This window comes from Tursiops truncatus, chromosome 5 (assembly GCF_011762595.2).
Source record: "Tursiops truncatus isolate mTurTru1 chromosome 5, mTurTru1.mat.Y, whole genome shotgun sequence".
Lineage (NCBI taxonomy): Eukaryota > Metazoa > Chordata > Mammalia > Artiodactyla > Delphinidae > Tursiops > Tursiops truncatus.
Window position 1 is genome coordinate 36,486,905 of NC_047038.1, and position 23,106 is coordinate 36,510,010.

A 23,106-nucleotide genomic window follows, 5' to 3' on the forward strand; every position below is an offset into this window, starting at 1 on the left:
TGAGCAGTAATTTGAGATTTTAAGAGTGTTTTTCTTTAGGTGGAGAATCTTCTGTATTTTTTTAAATAATGATAAGATGGCAATGATGATGGTTATGATGGTGATGATGATGGTTATGATGATGATGGTGATGAGGATGATGGTGATGATGATGGTGATGATGATGCTGCTGCTGATGGTGATGATGGTGATGATGATGGTGATGGTGATGATGATGATGGTGATGATTATGGTGATGATGATGATGCTGCTGCTGATGGTGATGATGGTGATGATGATGGTGATGGTGATGATGATGATGGTGATGATTATGGTGATGATGATGGTTATGATGATGATGGTGATGATGATGATGGTGATGATGGTGATGGTGATGATGATGATGCTGATGATGATGGTGATGATGGTGATGATGATGGTGATGGTGATGATGATGATGCTGATGATGGTGATGATGGTGATGATGATGGTGATGATTATGGTGATGGTGATGGTGATGATGATGATGGTGATGATGATGATGCTGCTGATGATGGTGATGATGATAACATGAATTGTGATCAAGCTGATTGAGCCTTGAATTGCCAAGTTTGGTTTTATTCTGTGGGCAAAGTAAACACATCACTGACTTGAAATCCTTCCCACCTCCCCGCCCCCAGTCTCTATGTTCCTCATTAAACTTGTCTTTGAGGGGACATTGCCCATCCAACCCAACCCTGAATAAGAACAAAGTTGTAGGAAGGAATGGCCAAGAAATAGTTTATTCTGAACAACGAACAAGGCTAACTTGAACAGAGCCAGGAAATCCAGCATCTTGAGCTACTTCCAGCTCCCGCCCCTAATTCATGAACTCAACCCAGTGAGGGGCCCTAAGTGCTGCCAGGGTCACAGTGAAGAGAGAAGCAGCCCCGTTATTTCCTGGAGGGGACAGGATGGTGCCAACGGGAATCAACGAATGAAAAGTGTGCAAGACAAGTGGACACGTGGGCAACACCATCTAGAAATAGCCTGGGTTTGAAGGAGGAAAACAATAATCATTTCTTTCCTTTTTTCAAATAAAAATATAAAACCACATAATACATTAAAATGTCTCTTAAGAAATCTAAGAGATGGCATTGACAGTCCCAAGGATTGATTTATGAGGTAAAAAGTGAAAGTTGGATGCAAAATAAAAACACAATTGAACTTTCAGAGGAATGTACAGATATCAGAGACTCCAGGATGAAAAGTTCAAAGAATCTTAAACACCAGGCTTGTTTCTACAGAGAACTGACTGCCAAATGAATGAAACAGGAAAGTTTCTTTAAATGATGCTGATGATAATGCAGACCCAAACCGGCTACCATTCACAGAGTACTGTGTGCTGGGTATATCACACACAGGATCTTTTTTTAACCCAAGGGTTAGTTTTATTATCCTCGTTTTAAAACGAGGAAACTGACACTCAAGGGATTACGTGATTTGCCTGAGGTCTTCTGGTTAGTAAACAGCAGGGCTGGATTCTGGACACAGTCCTTGTTCCAAGTCCAAGCTGTATCCCCTATGCTACAGCATCTCCCACTTCAAAGACAAAGTGCTCCCTGAACAGACCATAAAGTAGTTTGCTCTTTGTGTGAGCCCACCGTCCTCCTACACTTTCTAACCACCTGTGCTTCCTAATTTATCAGGTGGAGCAGCCTCCTGGATGGCAGTTGGAGACCCTCTTTAAGACAATGCCGATGAGATGACATAACCCCTTTTCAGGAAAGAAAACTTGGAAGGGGACGGCGACTCAGAGTTCTGCTGTGGGACTGGGTTTTGGGAGGAACTCTGCTGATACTCTATAGGAGAGACTGACGGTCAGTGACGACCTTCTGAATGGGCATCTACGGGCCATCCCAGCACCAGGGGTGGGGTGGGAGTGGAGACCTACTGAAATTAAAGGTGGAGATGGTGGAGAGCCATCTTAGAAGGTCAGAAAGACTGGCCTGACAGAGAAGGCAAAAGAAGACACTTCTGGCTTAGCTCCAGGATTCGGGAATGGTGTTTCCATAGGCTGGGCTAACACATCAGATGTTTGAGGGCTGCATTTTCGAAAGTACTGTCTTAAGAGTCAGGATGGACCGAATTGAAAAGTTGTGTTGGTCTAATTGCTTTGGGGGAGGGGAGTGCACTTCAAATATTAAGGTTTTATTTTGCCCACGTGAACAACTTTATAAAGGTTTTGCATGTCCGCTACCCAATTGGATTCTTTGAATAACCTTGTAAGTAGAGGTGGGGCAGAGAGCTGTTTAACCCCTTTGGCAGATGAGGAAAACTGAGGCACAGAAAGGGCAAGGCTTGTCCACAGTCAAGCAGGTATCAGCCGGGCAGCTGGGACCAGAACCCAGGCTCCCCAGCTCCGAGCCCAGGGTTCCTTCTCTGCTTCTGATGTTATTAGAGGTGAGGCAGGGACCATCGTGGCACAGAGAGGGGCTTTTGGTGGGCAGGGCAGAGGTGTGTGCAGTCCCGCTGGAAGCCACAGGTGGTGGCTTAGCTGCTGCAACTGCGGGAGCAGGCGTGAGCCAGGATGTTGTTGTTACACCCGTCCTGGAGCTTGCTCTGGGCCTGGCTCCCGGCTCGGCCTTCTGTGTCCAAGAGCTGGCCGCTCTGCCCTTGCTGCTTCCTCAGCCTGCAGACAAGCACAGCAGAGACCCAAGTTAGTGATGTGGAGCGGGGGATGTCCAGGGACACGGCTGGGGAAGCAGGGCGACCGAGGAGCCTGCATGTCGCGCTGGCCTGGGGAAGCACAACCCCTGAGGGGGCGAGAATGCTGTGTCTGGAGCCTGGCAGGCTGGGATCCACACCCAGCTCAGGTGTGGATCTGAAGTTACTCAACACCCAGAACCTTGGTTTCTCTATCTGTAAAATGGAGATAGTAATACCTACATCACGGCTCCTTGTGAAGTCCACAGGAGATCATGTACATAATTTGCCTAAGTTCACACAGTAGGTAAAGGGGCGTGTCCCACACATTATTCGCGCATGTATGTGTAGTGAATGCCCACTGATGGACCAGTCACCATGCCAGGGAGCAGAGGAAACCCTGGCGAGCAAAGCAGTTAGGTTCTCTGTCCTCATCAAGCTTATCACCTGATGGGGAAGAGGGACAGTGATCAAATTGTCCCACAAAGAAATATCTGAACAGATGAGCACCCAGACTTACAAACCACTCTATGACAAACTGTGTTAAGGGAGCACAATTTTTTTTTATGCTAACACATATATATAGAATTTAAGGGAAAAAAATGTCATGAAGAACCTAGGGGTAAGACAGGAATAAAGACACAGACCTACTAGAGAATGGACTTGAGGATATGGGGAGGGGGAAGGGTAAGCTGTGACAAAGCAAGAGAGTGGTATGGACATATATACACTACCAAACATAAGGTAGATAGCTAGTGGGAAGCAGCCGCATAGCACAGGGAGATCAGCTCTGTGCTTTGTGACCACCTGGAGGGGTGGGATAGGGAGGGTGGGAGGGAGGGAGACGCAAGAGGGAAGAGAGATGGGAACATATGTATATGTATAACTGATTCACTTTGTTATAAAGCAGAAACTAACACACCATTGTAAAGCAATTATACTCCAATAAAGATGTTAAAAAAATTTTTTTTCTTGAAGTATAGTTGACTTACAATGTTGTGTTAGTTTCAGGTGTACAGCAGTGACTCAGCTCTATATCTATATATATCTCTATCTAACCATCTACCTATCTACTCTTTACATATTCTTTTCCATTATGGTTTATTACAGGATATGGAATATAGTTCCCTGTGCTATACAGTAGGACCTTGTTGTTTATTTTATTTATAGTAGTTTACAACTGCTAATCCCAAACTCCTAGTTTATTCCTCCTCCCTCCCTTCACGCTTTGGTAACCATAAATTTGTCTTCTAGGTCTGTGGGCCTGTCTCTGTTTTGTAAATTAGTTCATTTGTATCATATATTTTTAAAAATTTTATTTATTTAATTTATTTATTTTTGGCTGCGTTGGGTCTTCGTTGCTGTGCGTGGGCTTTCTCTAGTTGCGGCAAGCGGGGGCTACTCTTCATTGCGGTGCATGGACTTCTCATTGCGGTGGCTTCTCTCGTTGCGGAGCACGGGCTCTAGGCGCACGGGCTTCAGTAGTTGTGGCTCGCGGGCTCTAGAGCGCAGGCTCAGTAGTTGCGGCGCACAGGCTTAGTTGCTCTGCAGTATGTGGGATCTTCCTGGACCAGGGCTTGAACCCACGTCCCCTGCATTGGCAGGCGGACTCCCAACCACTACACCACCAGGGAAGCCCCTGTATCATATTTTAGATTTTGCATATAAGTGATATCATACGGTATTTGTCTTTCTCTGACTTACTTCACTAAGTATGATAGTCTCTAGGTTCATCCATGTTGTTGCAAATGGTATTATTTCATTCTTTTTTATGGCTGAGTAATATTCCATTGTATATATGTACCACAACTTCTTTATCCATTCATCTGTTGATGGACATTTAGGTTGCTTCCATGTCTTGGCTATTGTTAATAGTGCTGCACAAACATGGGGGTGCGTGTATCTTTTCGAACTAGAGTTTTCCCCAGATATATGCCCAGGAGTGGGATTGCTGTATCACATAGCAACACCATTTTTAGTTTTTTTTTTTTGCGGTACGCGGGCCTCTCACTGTTCTGGCTTCTCCCGTTGCAGAGCACAGGCTCCGGATGCACAGGCTCAGCGGCCATGGCCCACGGGCCCAGCTGCTCCGTGGGATGTGGGATCTTCCCGGACCGGGGCACGAACCCGTGTCCCCTGCATCGGCAGGCGGGCTCTCAACCACTGCGCCACCAGGGAAGCCCCCATTTTTAGGTTTTTAAGGAACCTCCATACTGTTTTCCATAATGGCTACACCAATTTACATTGAGGAAGCAGGACTATGTACACTGCATCTCCTAACAGCTGGTCACCTGGTCACCTTCCACATGATTGAAGACGTCAACACACTTCTCTTTCTGATCTTCAATTGCAGGTTCATGCACTACCCCACATCTGTCACTCCGTGTGGACCGTGCAGGCAAAAAATGAAACCAAGACATTTAAGGAAGCAGCGAGAAGTTTGAGAATAGGGAAGAACTCAGCTCAAACCCTGGATCTCAACATCAGCCACTTGGATCAAAGGGTCAAGCTGCTTATCTTCTGAGCCTCAGTTTTCCTATCACTGGGGACTACATCACTCCCTTGGCAGGTGGCTAAGGGGAACCAGAGAGAATGTGTGTGAAATATCTAGTACAGGGCTGGAAATAATATAACTACAGTTCTACCTTGTTTGGAAAGACACAGGTTTCAGCTGAAATGTACCTTGTACATTAGTATGTTCTGTCAAACAGAGGCAGACCTATTGCCTGATTTAAATGAAAGAGTTGTTTCACCCAACAAACATCTGTATGTACTTGTCACGTGCAGGGCACTGTGGGTGATCCTTGGATGAATACAACACAGCCCGTGGCCTCGGATGGATCACAGTTGTGTGTGTGTGTATGGTGGGGATGTCATGTGTGCGTATGTGTGTTGTGTGTGTGCACAAGGTAGGGATGCCTTGTATATGTGTGTGCATGGTGGGAATGCTGTGTGTGTGTTTGTGTGTGTTTGGCAGAGATGCCTAGTGTTTGGAACCATGCCAGTATTTGAGCAAGTCCTTCAGGCAATGTGAAATACCAGCAGCAACAAAGTCGTTTATAAGACAGTGAACTTGGAGCTACTGCCTCCTGTCCTTTTTTTTTTTTTTTTTTTTTCGGTACGCAGGCCTCTCGCTGTTGTGGCCTCTCCCCGTTGCGGAGCACAGGCTCCGGACGTGCAGGCTCAGTGGCCATGGCTCACGGGCCCAGCCGCTCCGCGGCATGTGGGATCTTCCCGGACCGGGACACGAACCCGTGTCCCCTGCATCGGCAGGCGGACTCTCAACCACTGCGCCACCAGGGAAGCCCAACCTCCTGTCCTTTGTCTACTTGCAGGGACTAGGACCAGGTGCCCAGTGCCTCTGCCTCTGAGGCTTGCAGCCCTCCAGATAGGACAACTGGGAAAGGTAGTCAGGATAAAATACATCATCCTAGTGGAGGAGGGCTCAGGGCCCAGAGGCCCAGAGGCACTGGATCTAGAGGCCAAAGTGAGCAGGGAGGGGAGAGCCTAGGATGAGGAAGGGAGGTGGTCAGACTTCCTCAGCAACGCTGGGATTGCCTGGCAATCTTGCTCCCCTGGCCCTTTATTCCCTCTCCTACATTCAGAGACTCTCAGACACCTCTGGAGAGAAAATCAGATCGGAACTAGGGAACACTCAAGTGACTAAGAAATCTATGAGAGTGAAAGGGAAATGCTTTTACTTCCAAAGTAGGACATTGCTGTTTGGTTCACAATCTGTGAAGCCCCACAATTCTCTGGGTAAATTGCAAGATAAAGATGAATGCCATTAAGATTTTCTTTTAAATGCCTAAACATAGCATAGAAAGCATTACTATCTCTAGATTTCTGAACTTCCCTGATTATAACGCAAAATAAAGCTTCAAAGACTGCATAATAAAGAGTGGAGCAAAGGGATGAGACAGCCCTGATGAGGAAGAGATGGATTCTGAAATCTTGTGTAGATCAAGGAGGCTTCCTGCAGGAGGCAGCCTTTGAGCTGGGCTTTAAGGATTGGTCTGGAATGTGTGAAGCTGGAGGGAGGGAGGGAGGAGATTTGAAATGAAGGGACACCAGTGAGGTAAGTCACGGAAAGTAAAAACAATACTGCATGGTGGACCAGAGTTCTTTCTGGAGCTGGATAGTTTCAGCCACTTCAGCTCCTCCTTCTGGCCAGAGCTATTTCAAAGAGTAGAACCAGGGGCTTCCCTGGTGGCGCAGCGGTTAAGAATCCACCTGCCAATGCAGGGGACACGGGTTCAAACTCTAGTCCGGGAAGATCCCACATGCCGTGAAGCAACTAAGCCCATGAGCCACAACTACTGAAGCCTGTGCGCCTAGAGCCCGTGCTCTGCAACAAGAGAAGCCACCGCAGTAAGAAGCCCACACACCGCAATGAAGAGTAGCCCCCGCTCACCTCAACTAGAGAAAGCCTGCGCACAGCAACGAAGACCCAACACAGCCAAAATAAAGGAATAAAATATTTTTTTAAAAAAAGAGTAGAACCAGCTGTTTCAAGTCTCCCCTCCTCTATGGAGGGTCATAAGTGTTCATAAGAATACTGTGACCATGGGTACTGGAGGCCTAGAGTGGTGTCTAAATGAGGTGTGAGTCATGTGCCTCGCAACTTACCACCAGGTGCAGTGTGAGATGAGAAGGCAGAATCCAGAAGGATGGACCCCTCTCTAGACATCCACCCATCCATCCACAGGCTTACACAACTGGATTCGAATCTAGTTTTGGGAGGCTCCAAAGCCTGCATTCTTCCCACTACATCTGCATTCCCACCTACTACCAACCACTTAGCATCCAGCCACCATCCACCCACCCATTCACTTTCTATCCGCCTATCCATATATTCATTCATTTGCTTACCCTATTCATCTACCCCATCCATCCAACCATCATCCATCCATATGTCCATCTGTCCCACCCCACCCCCACCTGTCCACCCCTACTCACCTAACTGACCTCCCCTTACTCACTTACTTATTCACCTACTCACACATGTACCTCTACACAGATACCTATCTATTTACCTCAACCATTCATTATCCATCCATCCATCAATACATCCCTCCATCTTCCCTTCTACTCATCATCCAAGTATCCACTTACCATCCATTTCATCTATTCACTATCCACCCATCCATTGATTCCCCCCATAGACCCCCTATTTACCCATCCACCCACACAGCTACCTCACATCACCTGTTCATCTAGTATCCATCCACCCGTCTATCCATCCATCCACCACCCTTCTGCCCATCCAATCATCCATCTACTCCCATATTTCCATTCATCACTGCCACCCTCCCATCTGCTCAATGCCCACCCACCCATTCACATTGCTATCCTTCCACTCATCCTTTTTACCAGCACTATCCGTGTGCCAGGTTCTATGTTCTAGGCTCACAGTTGAAGGGGCTGGGGAGCAGGACAGAGAGCAAACAGTGAACATTCACTGGGATGAAGTCTTTGCTGGAAGGAAGCAGTATGGCTTGGCATTCAAGGCCTGGGTTTGGAGCCAGACTGTCTGGTTCTATCCCTGGGTCTGCCACTTACTAGCCGTGTAACTTTGGGAGGCTACATTCAAACCCAGGGCTGTCTGTCTCCAAGACCCCTGCCCTTTCCACTGACTCTTATGCCTTTCGATCTGGATATGGAAGGAAGGTAGCATGGAATGATTTTTCCACACTCTGAAGGAATTAGAAAGTCTCAGTTTGCTCAAGTAGGAACCCACGAACCAAGACAATGATATGAAACCATACGGTTGGCCCCGAGAGCTCACTTCCACGACTAGCCCAGAGCCTAGTTATCTATAATTCAGGAGGAAACGAAAAAGGATTTTACATATCTTACTAGACATAGCCCAAGTCTACGGACGCAGATTGCCTAGTTATCTCCATGATGGCAGGAACATTTCATTTTCTCAGCCACTTTATCAAATTAACTGTCAGCTTTGTGACCAGAATTCTGAGTGATGGATGCGAATGCTCTCAACGTTCCAAACTCAAGCATTAGATTCCAGAAGGAAGTGCTCTGTGGCGGAGACCCTTGATTAACAAGAACAGAACACATTAAAATTTGTAATAATTTGGGCTGGAGGCATTTTTCAAAGGCAAAGCACTACATAGGACTAAAATAAAACGGTTAGCAATCAAACAATTTCAAATCAAGCTATTTCACACCCCGAGGATGGAGTCAGTTTCGTACCAACATTGATCTGCAGCATCAAACCCTAGGCCTCCCGTTCCAGGGTGATGACCAGCTTTCCTTTGTGCTGTGTGCTTTAAAAATGGGAAACCTTTCAAGCGCCGTCACACCTATTCATGTCATTTCACGGGTTATATGTCTCCTGGACTGTGTGGAATCGTGGAGTGACAGTGTGGCACGGTGGGAGAAGGCAGGATTTGGAGCTGTACAGAATTGGGTCAGGATCCCACCTTTGCCGTGACTGGCTGAGGGGCCTGGGGGAACTTACCCAGCTTCCTGAAGCCCCTGTTTCCTTACCTGTAATATGGCCACAGCACCACCTCTTTAAAGGAGAAGATGAACTAACGCGTAGTATCCGTCTGCCCTGTAACAGGCACTTTATAAAGGGCAGCGATTTTTATGATGATGATGGCAGTGTGGGGACACCCCCATTTCACAGATGGAGAAACTGAGGATCAGTAAGCAAAGCTTAACTTCCTGCCACAGTTCTGATGAATGTCTCCCAGCAAGGAGGCCCCCACAGATGGTTCTGCAGGCCTCGTTCTGGGGGATCAAGGCTGAAGACCTGGAGAAGAGGAGGGTACTGGAAGGGGGTACACACAGAGTGGCTGAGAGTCAGGACCCAGAAATGGGTGAAACAGGACAATAGGCTCACGGGGAGGGAATCCAGCCCCACAAGTCATGGTGGGGTCCAGAGGGGCCTATAAACCAGGGAAGGCTGGGCATGGAAATGGCAACTGGAACTGGGTCTCCAGCCTGGTTACTGGTCTCCCCTCCTCTGGGCAAGGGACACCGAAAGCCATCTGTGGCTGCACGGCAGCTGGCACAGCGACCAGCCTGGGGCTGGTGCACAGTCAATGTGTGTTGGAAGGCCGGGCGGGTGAATGCAGGGATAAATGCCCAGCCAGGTTTCCACCCCTCATCAGCAGCCTGTTTGCACAGGTTGGCAGGCTCTGTCTCAACACACCGAGGGGGGAAGGATGCCAGTCCCAATTAAATGGAGTAAAAGGATGTCTTAGCTGGACAAAAATTGGATGACCATTAGAACTGGCGAGCTCACAGCCCTCGTGGACAACAATTTGCCTGAGTCAACATGCATGGAGCTGTTTCTCTTGTGGCCAAGGGAGTTGATAGGTTGTTATTTTGTGTGTATGCGTAAGAGTTCGTTAAAGAATTAAGGCAAAATGATGTCTGACATGGCACTTAATTGATACAGTACTGTATTGGTCTGATAATTCTGTGCAAAATTAATATTACTAGCAAACACTTGGGCAGTGCTGACTGATTGTGTAGGGGGGCTGTTAAGTGCTTAACATCTGTTAACTCACTGGTCTTTACAACAATCCTTCATATGGAGTAGGTTTTAATACCCCAGTTTACAGATGAGGAAACTGAGGCAGTAGTGTGAGGCCCAAGGTCACAAAGCTAGCATGGATCAGGATTCAAAACCAGGCAGTCTGATTCCAGAGGCTGTGCTTGTAGCTGTTATGTACACTGCTTCTCTATGGGTAATAAAAACCAGAGTCGAAGTTACCAGAAAGTTCTGAAAGGGAACACTCCAAATTGAAGAATGGTTGTCTGTTTGGGGACAGGGGGTGGATACTGAAGAGAAGAAAGCAAACAGTCACCTGGTCTAATTGTTTGTACACTGCAAGAATCCCGCCTCTAGCATCCCTAGCAGAGAGCCAGCCAGTCTTAACCCAAACCCCACTGCCCACCTCTCAAGATAGCCCATTTCATGTGGGAACTGCTTAAATCCTTAGAAACTTTTCCTTCATGTAGAATTTCAACTGAGAAATCTGCTGCCTGAGAGCTCCTCCCCGTTGGCCTTTGTTGTGCTTCCTGGAATTATTCAGCTGATTCTAATTTCTCTCTCATGGGACACTCCTTCAATTCTTAGAAGCCCCCTGGACCTCCATCATCCATCTTCCATCGTCCCCCAGGTCCACCCTGCCCCACTCCCCGCCTGCTCTCCAGCTTGGGAGTCCGACTTGTAGGAATTGTATCAAAAGCCCTCAAGCTCTTTGGGCTTCCAGCTGGGCTTGGCCCATGGGGAGCCCTGGCAGAAATCAGAAGGAGTAAGGGCAGTCAAGTTTGGGCATCAGGTCCCCAGCCCCTTTCCTGCACTGTCACCTGGGGCTGCTGGGAACATTGGAAGGTTGCTGCTCCAATCAAGGTAGCCTTCTCCCTGGACGACCTCCCTCTCCTCCTCTCTGTCACCCACCGGGTGGGAACACCTTGCCTTCTCCGAAGCCCCAGTTCACTGCACAAGCTTCTATGACGCCCTTACAGCCACACCTTTGTAAAGTGTCCTTTGAAAATAAATTATCCTTGGAGTGTTTCCTCTGCAACTCTGACCGATACATGTTTCTGCTCTCCCATGAGGTGTCTCTTCCTTAAGTAAAAACTCAGTATAACTGGCTGTTCCGCTTTCAAACCTCATCACTTATTGGGAAGACCACCTTGTATGCAATACTTATCTCACAAATTCAGTAACAGCCTTTGGCCAGAAGCATTACAATTCTGTCCATTTTATCGGCTTTGCCTGAAGCAAAACCTATCTGAGGGACTCTTAGGATGGCGTCAGCTGTGGCATGGGTGTGATATAGCAAATTGTAGGGGATTATTTTACTGAGCGTCCTCTCTATATACCCCTCTGCAAATGGATGAGCTCTGGGAAAATTGAAGGGATGGCAGCCCTGGTTTCTGAGTGATAGGGGTTGAGATTCGATGAGTTCATCCTCACTCAGCACCTCCTCATTTAATACCTACACCCACCCTTCCAGATAAGAATTAACAGCACCCATTCTGAGGGTGAGAAAAGGATGAGAGAGGATGAGGAACTGGCGGTAGGTCACACAGCTTTTCAGAGGGGAGCCCCGGCTCCTTCCCAGCTAAGTGCTCCTCCCTATGCAATGGCACTAGTAGATTTCTCTCTAGATCTAGAGGTGGGGCTGACCTTTTACGTCTGAGCTGGCTTAAGGATGAGACTTGCTGGGTCCTCACTTCTGTGGGTCGGGGGCCTGATGGACAGGGAGCCACTAACGGTGTTCACCAAACATTCTGATTTGCCCCTCTCGGCACGTAGCAAGATTGCACCTCCTGGCTCCTCTGGGGCTGGGTTCGGCCATGTGACCAGTTCTGGCCCATGAGTGTGAGTAGAAACGCTACCATCAGGCTGGAGCATTGCCGATGCAAGACCCTCCCGAAGTCTCTTTCCCTCTGTCAGTCTCACGGCCATGTTCCAGAGATGCTCCTTCAGTCTGCGTCCTGGAATGCTGGGGATGGTGACACGGCAGCAGCACCCCCCAGCTAACCTGCCATGAACAGGAAACAGACCTTTGCTGTTGTAGGGAGTTTGGCCTCTTTAGGTTCAGAGAGGGGTTCTGGAGATTCAGACACTGGTCTGTGGGTGAATAATGGCCTCAGTCCAATTCTGGGCCAGAGAGTAACCATGGGAAAACCCTGGGGCTGCAGATTGAGATGAACTCTTTGACGGCCAAGGGACCTGAAATGGTGTCCACTTTGGGGCTGGTACTTCCATGCCTGGGCAGCCAGCTCTCCCTGTCCCCTATTCCCCCGTCCTATCCATGTACAGTTACCACGTTCTACCTGCCCAGAGGAAGGGAGGAGGTCAGACAGAAAGCCAAGAGGGACCACCTGCCATTTCTTTATTAACCTTCCCCAGACCTCAACATCTGTCACTCCCTATTCTTTCCTCTCCTGGGCTCCATTTACCCTACGCTATCGTCCTTACTTTCCAAGTGGAGTGGACCACCATCATTTTGCCTTTCTAGTGACTTTATAAATCTTACCTCCCTCTCACAGCTATTGATTGGCCTAAGGGCAGACACATGACCCAATCAGCACCAGTCAGAGTTCTCCAATGGCCAGATTTGATTGGTCCAGGGACTAGCACCTGACCAATCAGAGTCATTCCCTGGGGTACTCGAATTTGAGATCAGGAAAGCATTCTCCTTCTTGACTTTCCTCAACTCCCTGTTTTATCTACTTTCTTGAGTTTGGTGGCAGAGCTGGGAGACTCTGGAGCTCAGTGTGTAGAAAGAACTGGTTTACAGTAAAAGAAAATGACTTTGATGTGCAGAGAAAAACAAATCACTGGAAGAAGGAAGGAGTGAGTTCAGGCAAGGTTCCTGGCCCCCGTCCCAGTTACTTTGGGATCACATTGCATTCCAGCACTTCCTGTGGCTACATGAGTCCTGCAGTAAGTTTCCATTTCACTGAAGCTGTTTTCTTTTTGTTTTCATCCCTTGTAGCCATGGTAGTCTCAGAGAATTCACCATTTATGCTGGTATCTTCCTCTCTAGACTCCTAGAGCCACGATTTGTGTAGGTTAAGCCATGGGACTTAGGTATGTGTTTTTTAATATATATATACACACACATATAAACATAGATACACTTACATATATATATATACATACACAAACACACACATATATATACACATCCCAATAAACCCCTTGTAAGTCGAAAATATCCTAAAAGTCAAAAATGCATTTAACATACCTAACCTACCGAACATCAACTTCCTACCTTAAACGTGCTCAGAGCTCAACATCATTAATCATTAGAGAAATGCAAATCAAAACTACAATGAGATGTCATCTCATACCGGTCAGAATGGACATCATCAAAAAATCTACAAACAACAAATGCTGGAGAGGGTGTGGAGAAAAGGTAGCCCTCTTACACTGTTGGTGGGAATGTCACCACCACCACCACCACCACCACCACCACCACCATCATTTATTCTAAAACAGAACATTAGGTCCTATTTATAATTTTCAAGTTTACACACAGCCTCATTTCACGTAAGGCCGGTAAATATTCACATAACAAATTAGGGCACCTTTATATTAACAGCCTTTAATAAAGCCATTTAAAATTTGAAAAAAAAGAAAAATTAGGGTACCTCTTTTTTACTAGAGAAAACCGATTGAAGGGAAAGTAAAGATGGGTCTTTAAATGAGCTAAGTCTGAGCAGACCAGTAAGAGCACGTGCTTTACTGCTCGGGGCAACGGGCTTGTATACACTCGGGGCGATCTGTCAGGGTCTGCGTGTCTCCCTTGGCTGACTGAAAACCAACGCTCCTATCTTTTATTGGTTGAGATTGATATGTCAGTATCCGTCACCCTTTTCCACCTGGCTGAAATTTCCTTTGATGGAGAACCAAGTGAAATGGACAGAGGGCCCTGATTCCCGTGGGATTGCTTGATTTCGAGTTTTCATGAAATTTGAGTTTTCGAAAGAGCCCAGAATCCAGTGGATGGAAGAAGAGAGTTCAAGTCCTTCATCTTCCAATTAAGAGCTGCAAGAGCTTGGGAATAATAATAATAATAATAATAATAATAATAATAATAAGTACCTCAGGAAAATGTGATGAGCAAGGATTAGAGCAATGGTTCTCCACTGGGGGTGATCTGTTTGCCAGGGAACATGTGGCAATGCCCGGGGTCATTTCTGGCGTCACAGCTATGGAGGTGCTACTGATATCTAATGAATAAAGGTCACAGATTCTGCTAAACATACTACAATGCACAGGACTGTCCCCACATCAAAGAATTGAGGTCAATAGTCATCAAGTGTCAACAGAGCTGAGGTTGAGAAGCCCTGGATTAAAGGAACAGGATCTAAAACCATAAAATCATGTACAGTTACTGTTAATAATATTATTAAACATAACATGTGCAGTGTTCGATGTTTAAAATGTAATGTTTTCAAGGGCTCCAAAGGTAGCTTAAATGTGCTGTTAAATGTTTTTATTTCTTTAAGAGAGGAAGCAGATAGAAAATTCACCTCCTCAAACTCCTTTCGCACCAGGGGCTTTTTATCCTGCAAAACTTTGTCAAATGCTATTGAAAAGACCTTTTGGAAAAATCACCCCTGCTCGGATCTTTGGCCAAAATAGGACAAGCCCCACAGTGCACTTCTCAAACTAATGGAAGCTCAGCTGCCCAGGCCCTGAAAGCCCTGACCAGTCCCTGGAAGCAGATGCTCCACCTGGCTCAGTGGCCTTTTGCCAGCTGAGACCATTAACCAATAATAGCTGCATTTCCAGAAAATTAGGCAGTGCTAATTTTAATCTTGTTCTCTGTTTAGAAACTGAAGTCCAGAGAGGTCGGACCTAGGGCATCTCCTCCACGTTTTCACAGCGGCCTAAGAATGTCTGCATCCCGCCATCTCCCCTGCAGGCTTCAAGCATCCTGAGGACATGGTCCTGCTAGATCCACTTCCATGACCCCAAGTCTTAGGTCAGGATTATAATATATCTGTCAAAGGGCTGAATGAGAACCTTCTATGGGAGCTGCCACAGCAGATGCCCGGCCCGTGTCCCCTTGGCACTTCACGCCTATGACAGCTTCCTCATCCCACGGAGGGAGGGGAGCTTTTTCTCTGTCCAAGAGTTTTTTCTAGTTGAGGAAGCATACTTGGCCCATGCAAGAGGTAGGTAGTTATGCTGGGGCGGTTAGAGCCTTCAGCAGTATTCTTCCACCCACGAGGGCTCGAAGTTGCAGATGAATGATCCAGGGCAAAGGAGAAAGAGGGCTGGAAGGTTTGCAGTGTGTATGGCTGTTAGCATAACTGACGCCATCTTGGGCCTGTTCATTTCCTCCTGTCCTTCCACTGACCCTACCTAGGACTGTACTGTGTAGTAAATCTCTTCTCTGTCGTCAGTGGATTTGTAATTAATAGATATTGTTTAATGACCATGAGGTCCAGGTAGTCTCCAAATAATGATAAAGACCTTTGCTGACATATTCCTGGCACCCACCCATCATAAATCAGATAAGGCCTTGACTTAGGAATGCAATCCCCGTCTCCAAGCACTTACCCCCATGCCCTAGGTTAACTATAAAATGGTGATGGTCCCTCGGAGGTGTGGAGTGCAGCTGCCGATGCCTCCAGACTGCCATACGCCCCATCCAATCCGCAAGTAAGTTACCCGCAATAAACTTCACAACTGTACTTTATGGAGCTGACTGCCTCGTTGTTTGGTCTCAAGATACCTTCTCAGTTCATTGGGCACTTTTCATTCCCTCTGTCCTCGGAGACAGTTTTAGATGGGGAATTCTCATGACTCAGTCCAGAACCAACTGGAGGATGCACGGTGTGGGCACTCTGGTCTCCTGCAGAAATTCTCATCAGAACGACTGGAAGAACAAGGTACAGTGCAGATCCCCAGGCCCATTCTCTCAGCTTCTGATTCAGAAGTATGCCGTGTTGGTTTCCCGGGCGCGGGGCTGGGGAGCTGTAACACGGTACCACCAGCTGGGTGGCTTATAGTAACAGAAATGTACTATCTCACAGTCTGGAGGCCAGAAATCTGAACCTAAGGTGTTGGCAGGGTTTGTTCCTTCTGGAGGCTTTGAGGGAGAATCTGTTCCAGGCCCTCTCCTGGCTTCTGTTGGCTCTGGGCCATCCTTGGCTTTCCTAGGTCTGCACATGGATCACACCAATCCCTGACGCCATTTTCACAGTCTTCTCCCTGAGTCTGTGTCTCTTTTCTTATTAGGACACCAGTCATATTAGGACACCGGGCAAGGGTCCCCTGCCCCAGTATGACCTCATCTCAACTAATTATATCTGCAACAACACTATTTCCAAATAAGGTCGCCTTCTAAGGTCCTGGTGGCTAGACCTTCAGCATATCTATTTCGGTGGGGGGAGACACAGTTCAACCTGTAACAGATGCAGCAATTCTAAACGCTAACAACCCCCCGGGAGATTCCGACATGACCCCCTGTGACTGTGGCACTTCCGTCTGGTTCTTCTTTACAGAGCCTTCTGCAGAGACAAGGCCTGTAACAACGGTACATGGAGCAGGACCAGTCTGTTGCACTTTGACAGCCGGGCGTGCAGAGAATGAAAGGAAACAGAACTGCTGGAGGGAGGCAGCGAGGGGCAGCGTGGTCCCAGCGGAGCATGAAGGGAAGCCTGGCTCGGCGTCTTGGCGTCCCCTACTGTCACCCCACTGGCCACATGTCTGAGGTCGGAAAGAAGGTACTTGACTTAATTTTCCAGCTACTCAAACGCCAACACAGCAGGTGCTTCAAAAACAGGATTGCAGAAAGAAGTGCAGGATGAATAGCGCCGACTTTTTTTTCTTGGTTTAAAAGGAAATCTCTTGCTTTGGGGCAGATCATGCCTCGTGAATTGACTTCTCACAGGCACTTTTGTAGATGAGAAACCACAGCAGAGAGGGTTATGGGTAGATGCAGTGTGGCTCCCTTCCCACGTACATTGTGGAGCAGGGATGGGGTCTGACATGGACGGGTCGACGTGATGCTCAGACAGCATCCAGACACCAAGCCGTCCACCTGGATAGTTTTATATGGTGGGTGGGGAGAGGCTGGGGGAAAGGCACTCCTCCCAGAACACCTGCTCTGACAGGTAGCCTATAGCCTCAGAGCCACGGGGGAGCACCTGAGGTGAACAGAGAGGCAGGGATGAAAGAGCAGGAACCTCGGTGAAACCCATGCACATCTCCCCTTACGGGCCATCTTCTTTCCTGCCTCCTGCTTTTGCATATGCTGGTCCTTGACCCCGCAGCCTCCATTGGAAAATGACTTCCACTCTCCCTCTGTTAACGGTGCCAGCCTCACTTCAAATCCATGACCACAACTCTCAAAGGGGTTCTCAGCACGGCTGGGCGATCCTACTACATTTCCCTATCCATTCACTCTTTTTTTTTTTTTTTTTTGCGGTACGCGGGCCTCTCACTGTTGTGGCCTCTCCCGTTGTGGAGCACAGGCTCCGGATGCGCAGGCTCAGCGGCCATGGCTCACGGGCCCAGCCGCTTCGCGGCATGTGGGATCTTCCCGGACCGGGGCACGAACCCGCGTCCCCTGCATCGGCAGGTGGACGGTCAACCACTGCGCCACCAGGGAAGCCCTATCCATTCACTTTTCCATGTGAGAAAGAGCACCTAATTGGTCGAAGCCACTAAATAGTTAGTTTTCTGCTAAAAGCAGCCAGAGGCAACCCCTAACAACACAAGGACGGATATCTCATATTCATCTTCTTTTAAAGGGAAACAACTTGGATTCTTCGGATTCTAGATTGAAGCATCTTCTGGCACGCGGCACAATACGCAATGTGATTGCTCTCCGCTCAGGTCCGTCGCCCCTCTGCCTTTTCACAGGCTCACATTTGCCATCCAGGCACTCTCTGAGGACCCTTCAGACATGTCTGAACTGATAAAGGACCCGAGGCAAGGTTGCCTGGAGCCCACCATCACTTTGGCCTAAACTGCCCAAGCTGGTTTGAGCGGAAGTTCCCAGGACTGGGTGTCTACCGCTGGGAGGGACCATGAGCCTCAGAGCAGGCAGGACCACAGGAAAATTGTGATGAGCTCTGAAACCGCTCACCACGTCAGCACTGCCCCCCCTCCCACCCCGCCCCGTCCCAAGTCTGACGCGCTGTGTTGCAGAGGCACTTCCCGTTCTGCTGGGACCAAGGACGTAGTCTCGCAGTGGGTGAGACTTGCTGCCCAGCTTGGTGTGTGTGTCTGGGCTAACCTGGGCATCCACCAGCCCTAGAGCTTTAGCTGACCACGATAAATGACAGGCTGCAGTCTCCTTCACCTCCCCCAGTGCCCACTGGGAATGGGGCCCCGCCCTGCCCCCCCGACCCAAACAACTCTGCCCCAGGGCCCTCACCTCATGCTGCTCCACCCTCCGTGCACGCTTAGGGAATACAAACTTCTTCAACAGCCGCTGGTCCCTGTGTCTGCCAGGCCGTCTCGTTCTCTGGGCACTGTCCTGACTCCTGGAACTCCACGCCTTGCCCTCCTCGCCCGTCAGGACTCAGCCGGGCATGCTGGCTCCAGAAGCTTCCCTGACACCCAGGCTGAGCCTGGCACCTGCTGTCGGAGCCACGCCTGGGCTGCCGTTTTCCATATCATGCATCCCCAGTGCTGCTGTCACCTGCTATAAGCTGAAAATGGTGGAACGCTGGTGAACGCCTAAGGGCCAGCCTGGCATGTGTCCATCTGGCCCTCCTGGAGGTAGGGAAGCGCATCCCATCATCTCCGCAAGCCCAAGGCTTAGTTGAGCGTTGGCCAAATGGGGCTGATGTGCTGTCAGTCCTGCCTACAGGGCTTCAGCTCCTGCTGCATGAGCCCACGGCTGCCCAAGCCTCTGCTCTGACTCATCAGGCACAGGTGGATGAACCCCCAGATAGTAACGTCAGCTGGGACCAAGCCTGAGCCTCTGCTTCCTTGACTGCTGTAAGGGCAGTCATGCGGCCAGGTCCGACCCCAGCTTCGCCCCTCCCAACTCAGCGTCATCCTATCTCCTGCCAGCCAATGATGCTGGGGTCCTAGCACAGTCCACACCACCTCACCCCATCAAATAATAACAAGAACAATGACAATAACAACAACAACAATAATAGTAACCCTTTTCATGAGGACTCCTACCATGCCAGGTATTGTATGAACAGCCTCATTTAACCTTACAACAAACACACTGCAAGGGAGTGATTTCCACTTTGTCACTGCTGAAAATGAGGCTCAGTGACGTTAAGTGACTTGCCTTAGGTCACTCTGGCAGCGGAAGAGCCAGGACTTGATCCCGGGCAAGTTTGCTCCAGAGCTTGGGCACGTAACCATCTGTAGGCCTGCCCCTCTGCGCCAGCATCCTGTGTGCCGGCTTGGTCCTCCTGTGGCCACCCCACTTCACATGAACACCCTGAGGCCCAGAGAGGTGAAGTTAGTGCCTTGCTCAGGCCACATGGCAGAGGCAGGATTAGAACAACGGCGTCCAACTGCTGCTTCCCTTCCAGTGTCGTGGCTGGCTTCATGGGGGGCCAGGGACCCCGATCCCCCCAGGGGGACTTTCTGCCCTTGGAAGGGCTCTGCCCAGCAGATGCTGGTGGTGGACTTACTTCTCTCTGTTGAATATGATGAATTCTTTCCGCACTGTCTCCAGGCACTGCTGGAGGTGTCCATTCTGTCAAAGAGCACAGAGAGGGGACTGTAAGTGATGAAGCATCATTCAGAGAGTGAGGACGAGCAGAGACTGATCTAAATGGGGCCACGGATGCTTGGGGCTGGGGACAATCAAAGCGGCTGGAGCAGCCCTGATTGTAGCGGTGGCTGTGCCACCGGGGGTGGGGAGGGGGGCTGGCAGACAGAGATGCTTTTCTCCATTTGAAGCCATTAAATCCAATTTAAAAGCCATGTTAAAACGGAATAGGAATTGAAAATCATGACCTTGGTTTCCTGATCACTTGAATGTTCGTTAGTCCTAATTAAGAAGCATGGTGGGGAGAGGGAGAGATTTAAGGCCATCGTGCAAAGGTGCTCAATCTCTTCAGGAACAGGTGCCCAGGACCACCCGTCCCACGGATGCTCTGTAATACACGTCTCAGAGGCTGCCTGGATGCAGAATGTACACTGCATGCCTGTGCAGGAACCCCACACCCTTGTGTGCCCTTACGTACACACACCCAGCCCTTCCCAGGCCAACTTCTGCATTAGGCTCTGCAGGCACTGGCCTAGGCTCCACGATACTCTTAGGGGCTACAAAGATGTTTTAATTTCTTTTCAGATAAGCTGAAAAAAATGAATTTTTAAATTTGAAAGTTATATTCATCTTCCTACCAATGTAATCATGCACTACAATTTTTAATATATTTTGATGGAGGAAGGGGCAGTTGTGGGTTGAATTGTGTCCTCCAAAAAGGTATGTTGTGGAATAGATAAAGAAGATTTGTATATATACAATGAAATACTACTCAGCCATGAAAAAGAACGAAATAATGCCATTTGCAGCAACGTGGATGGACCTGGAGATTATCATACTAAGTGAAGTAAGTCAAAAGAGAAAGACAAATACTGTATGTTATCACTTACAGGTGGAATCTAAAAGATGACACAAATGAACCTATCTACAAAGCTGAAATAGACTCACAGACATAGAGAACAGACTTGTGGTTGCCAAGGGGGAGGAGGGGGTGGGAGTTTGGGATTAGCAGATGCAAACTATTATATATAGAATGGATAAGCAACAAGGTCCTACTGTATAGCACAGGGAACTATATTCAATATCCTGTGATAAACCATCATGGAAAAGAATATGAAAAAGAATGTATATATGCATATAACTGAATCACTTTGCTGTACAGCAGAAATTAACACAACATTGTAAATCAACCATACTTCAATAAAAAATAATATTTTAAAAAGATACGTTGAAGTCCTAACCCCCCAGACTGGTGAATGTGAGCTTATTTGGAAACAGGGTCTTTGTAGATGGAACTAGTTAAGCTGAAGTCACCCTGGAGCGGGGTGGGCTCTACATTTAACAACGGGTGTCCCTAAAAGAGGGCCGTGTGAAGACACAGAGAGGAAAACGCCACGTGAAGACGGAGGGAGAGATGGAAGTGATGGAGCCGCGAGCCAAGGGATGTGAAGGGCTGCTGGCCACCGCCAGAGGCTGCAAGAGGCAAGGAGGGGCCCTCCCCATAGCCTTTGGAGAGAGCAAAGCTCTGTCAATACCTGGTTTTGAACTTCTGGCCTCTAGAATTGTGTGAACACATTTCAGTTGTTTTAAGACACCAAGTGTGTGATACTTTGTGTTGGCAGCCTAGAAAATGAATGCAGTGGCCCACAGAGTGTGGCCCTGGGTGCCTCCACAGTACAAAACCTCTGCAGAGGGTGCTGGGGGCTACTCGGAACAGCACTGGTGTCACTCAGCATCATTTCTTCTGCTCTTGCTAACAGATACGGAGGTTCCTGCGCTAGGAACAGTGCTAATGTGAATGATGAGAGCACGAATATGTCCCTCTACAGGGATGATTTCACAGGGTTCTGCTATGAAAGACCACTTGTTCAATGGAGGCATTTTATTGACTGCAAATGAACGTATTTGGTGGGGCAAAGTGACAAGCCCCCCATCTGGCTAAGAAGCAGCTCAACCATATTCACTGGAGTAGAGGATTCCTCTCTGCCTGGGGTCTGCTCCTGAGACGGCACTCACCAGAGGACAGCTGTCCTTTGTGCCATCTTTGGACCTGTTCTTTGCCAACCTCTTCTTCTTTTTGTGAAGTGGTTTGGATTCAAGAATCATTTCTTCAAGTTCAAATGTGGGATCACAGTTCAGTCTCCCTTTCTGAAAAGAAATGGAAAATAAAACACGGTTTGTCTTTGTTCCGTGCCATTGAATTGTATTTTCATTCATCCATTCATTCAATCAATCATTCATTCATTCAACAAGGAACAATGAACTACTCCTATGGGATACATCAGTTACACTTTCTTCCTGATAATGAACAGTGACACACCCTCGCTGCACACGTCATTCACTTATCCCCATAATCCCGCCCACCTTGCACACCCCACTTATTAACATCCACAGGTTCCCTTGATCTCCTTACGTATGTTCATTTCGTGAGGTTGAGTTCAGTTTTCCAGTCTGTTCTTTTCACTTATTTTCTCATACTCTCCTTCTCATGTCATTACTACCTTTTCTATAAACATTATTTTTAACAATTCCATTTAAAAATACCATTTCTGGCCAAAATCTACCCAGTTCCCCATCCTGGCTCCCTGTTCTCCTGCAGCTAGAGCCAGCTGACCCTCAGGCCTGGCTCTGCTCTAGGCTGGGCTCCTGCCACTTTGGTCAGGAGCAATATCGGTCTCCCTGACTTATCCCAGGTGGCTCTTTTCCATCCTGAGACCCAGCCCAGGATGCTGGCCCTCTCAGGCAGCACAGGCTGGTGGTTATAACATCAATGGCTCTGAAGGTGCTCAGAAAAAACAACAACCCAGTTCTGCTGCTTTCTGACCTTGAACTTCTTTGGGACTCAGTTCACTATCTGTAAAGTCTGGATAAGCATTCCTCCCTCATGCAAGATTAAACAAGTTAATAAAGTTCTTCATGTAGGGCCAAGTGAGAAGTGAGTCCTTGAGTAGGTGTCCCTGTTCCTGATTGGATGGGGGCTAGGGAGGGGAGGGACCATGCACAATGGGGCGGGGGCTGCCAGCCTTGCCACTGAGTCGTACAGCCTCACCTTTCACCTGCGTGTCTTTGAGGGAGACATATAACCTCTCTCTGCCTCAGTTTCCTCATCTGTGTAAAATGCAGCAGGCTCATGGGTTGATGAGGATTAACTGAGATAGTGCTTGCAAATCGTCTAGAATGGGTCCTTCCTGATCCATGGCAGGCCTGCAGTGACTGACCACTCCCTCCGCTGCCCTGC

At 48.3% G+C, this 23,106-nt stretch overlaps 1 protein-coding gene across 2 annotated transcripts in view; it reads right to left on the reverse strand.

Annotated features, from left to right (window-relative positions):
* Positions 1-752: 752 nt before the first annotated feature.
* The window catches only part of STK32B (serine/threonine kinase 32B), a 342,731-nt gene continuing 320,377 nt past the window's right edge, over positions 753-23,106 (reverse strand). For both annotated transcript variants that reach the window (XM_019928052.3, XM_019928051.3), the window contains 3 exons: positions 21,885-22,016; positions 19,789-19,853; positions 753-2,650 (listed from right to left, as the gene is read on the reverse strand). In XM_019928052.3, coding sequence (XP_019783611.1) covers positions 2,512-2,650; positions 19,789-19,853; positions 21,885-22,016 — 336 coding nt within the window. In that variant the 3' untranslated portion in view covers positions 753-2,511. The remainder of the gene's footprint in view (positions 2,651-19,788; positions 19,854-21,884; positions 22,017-23,106) is intronic.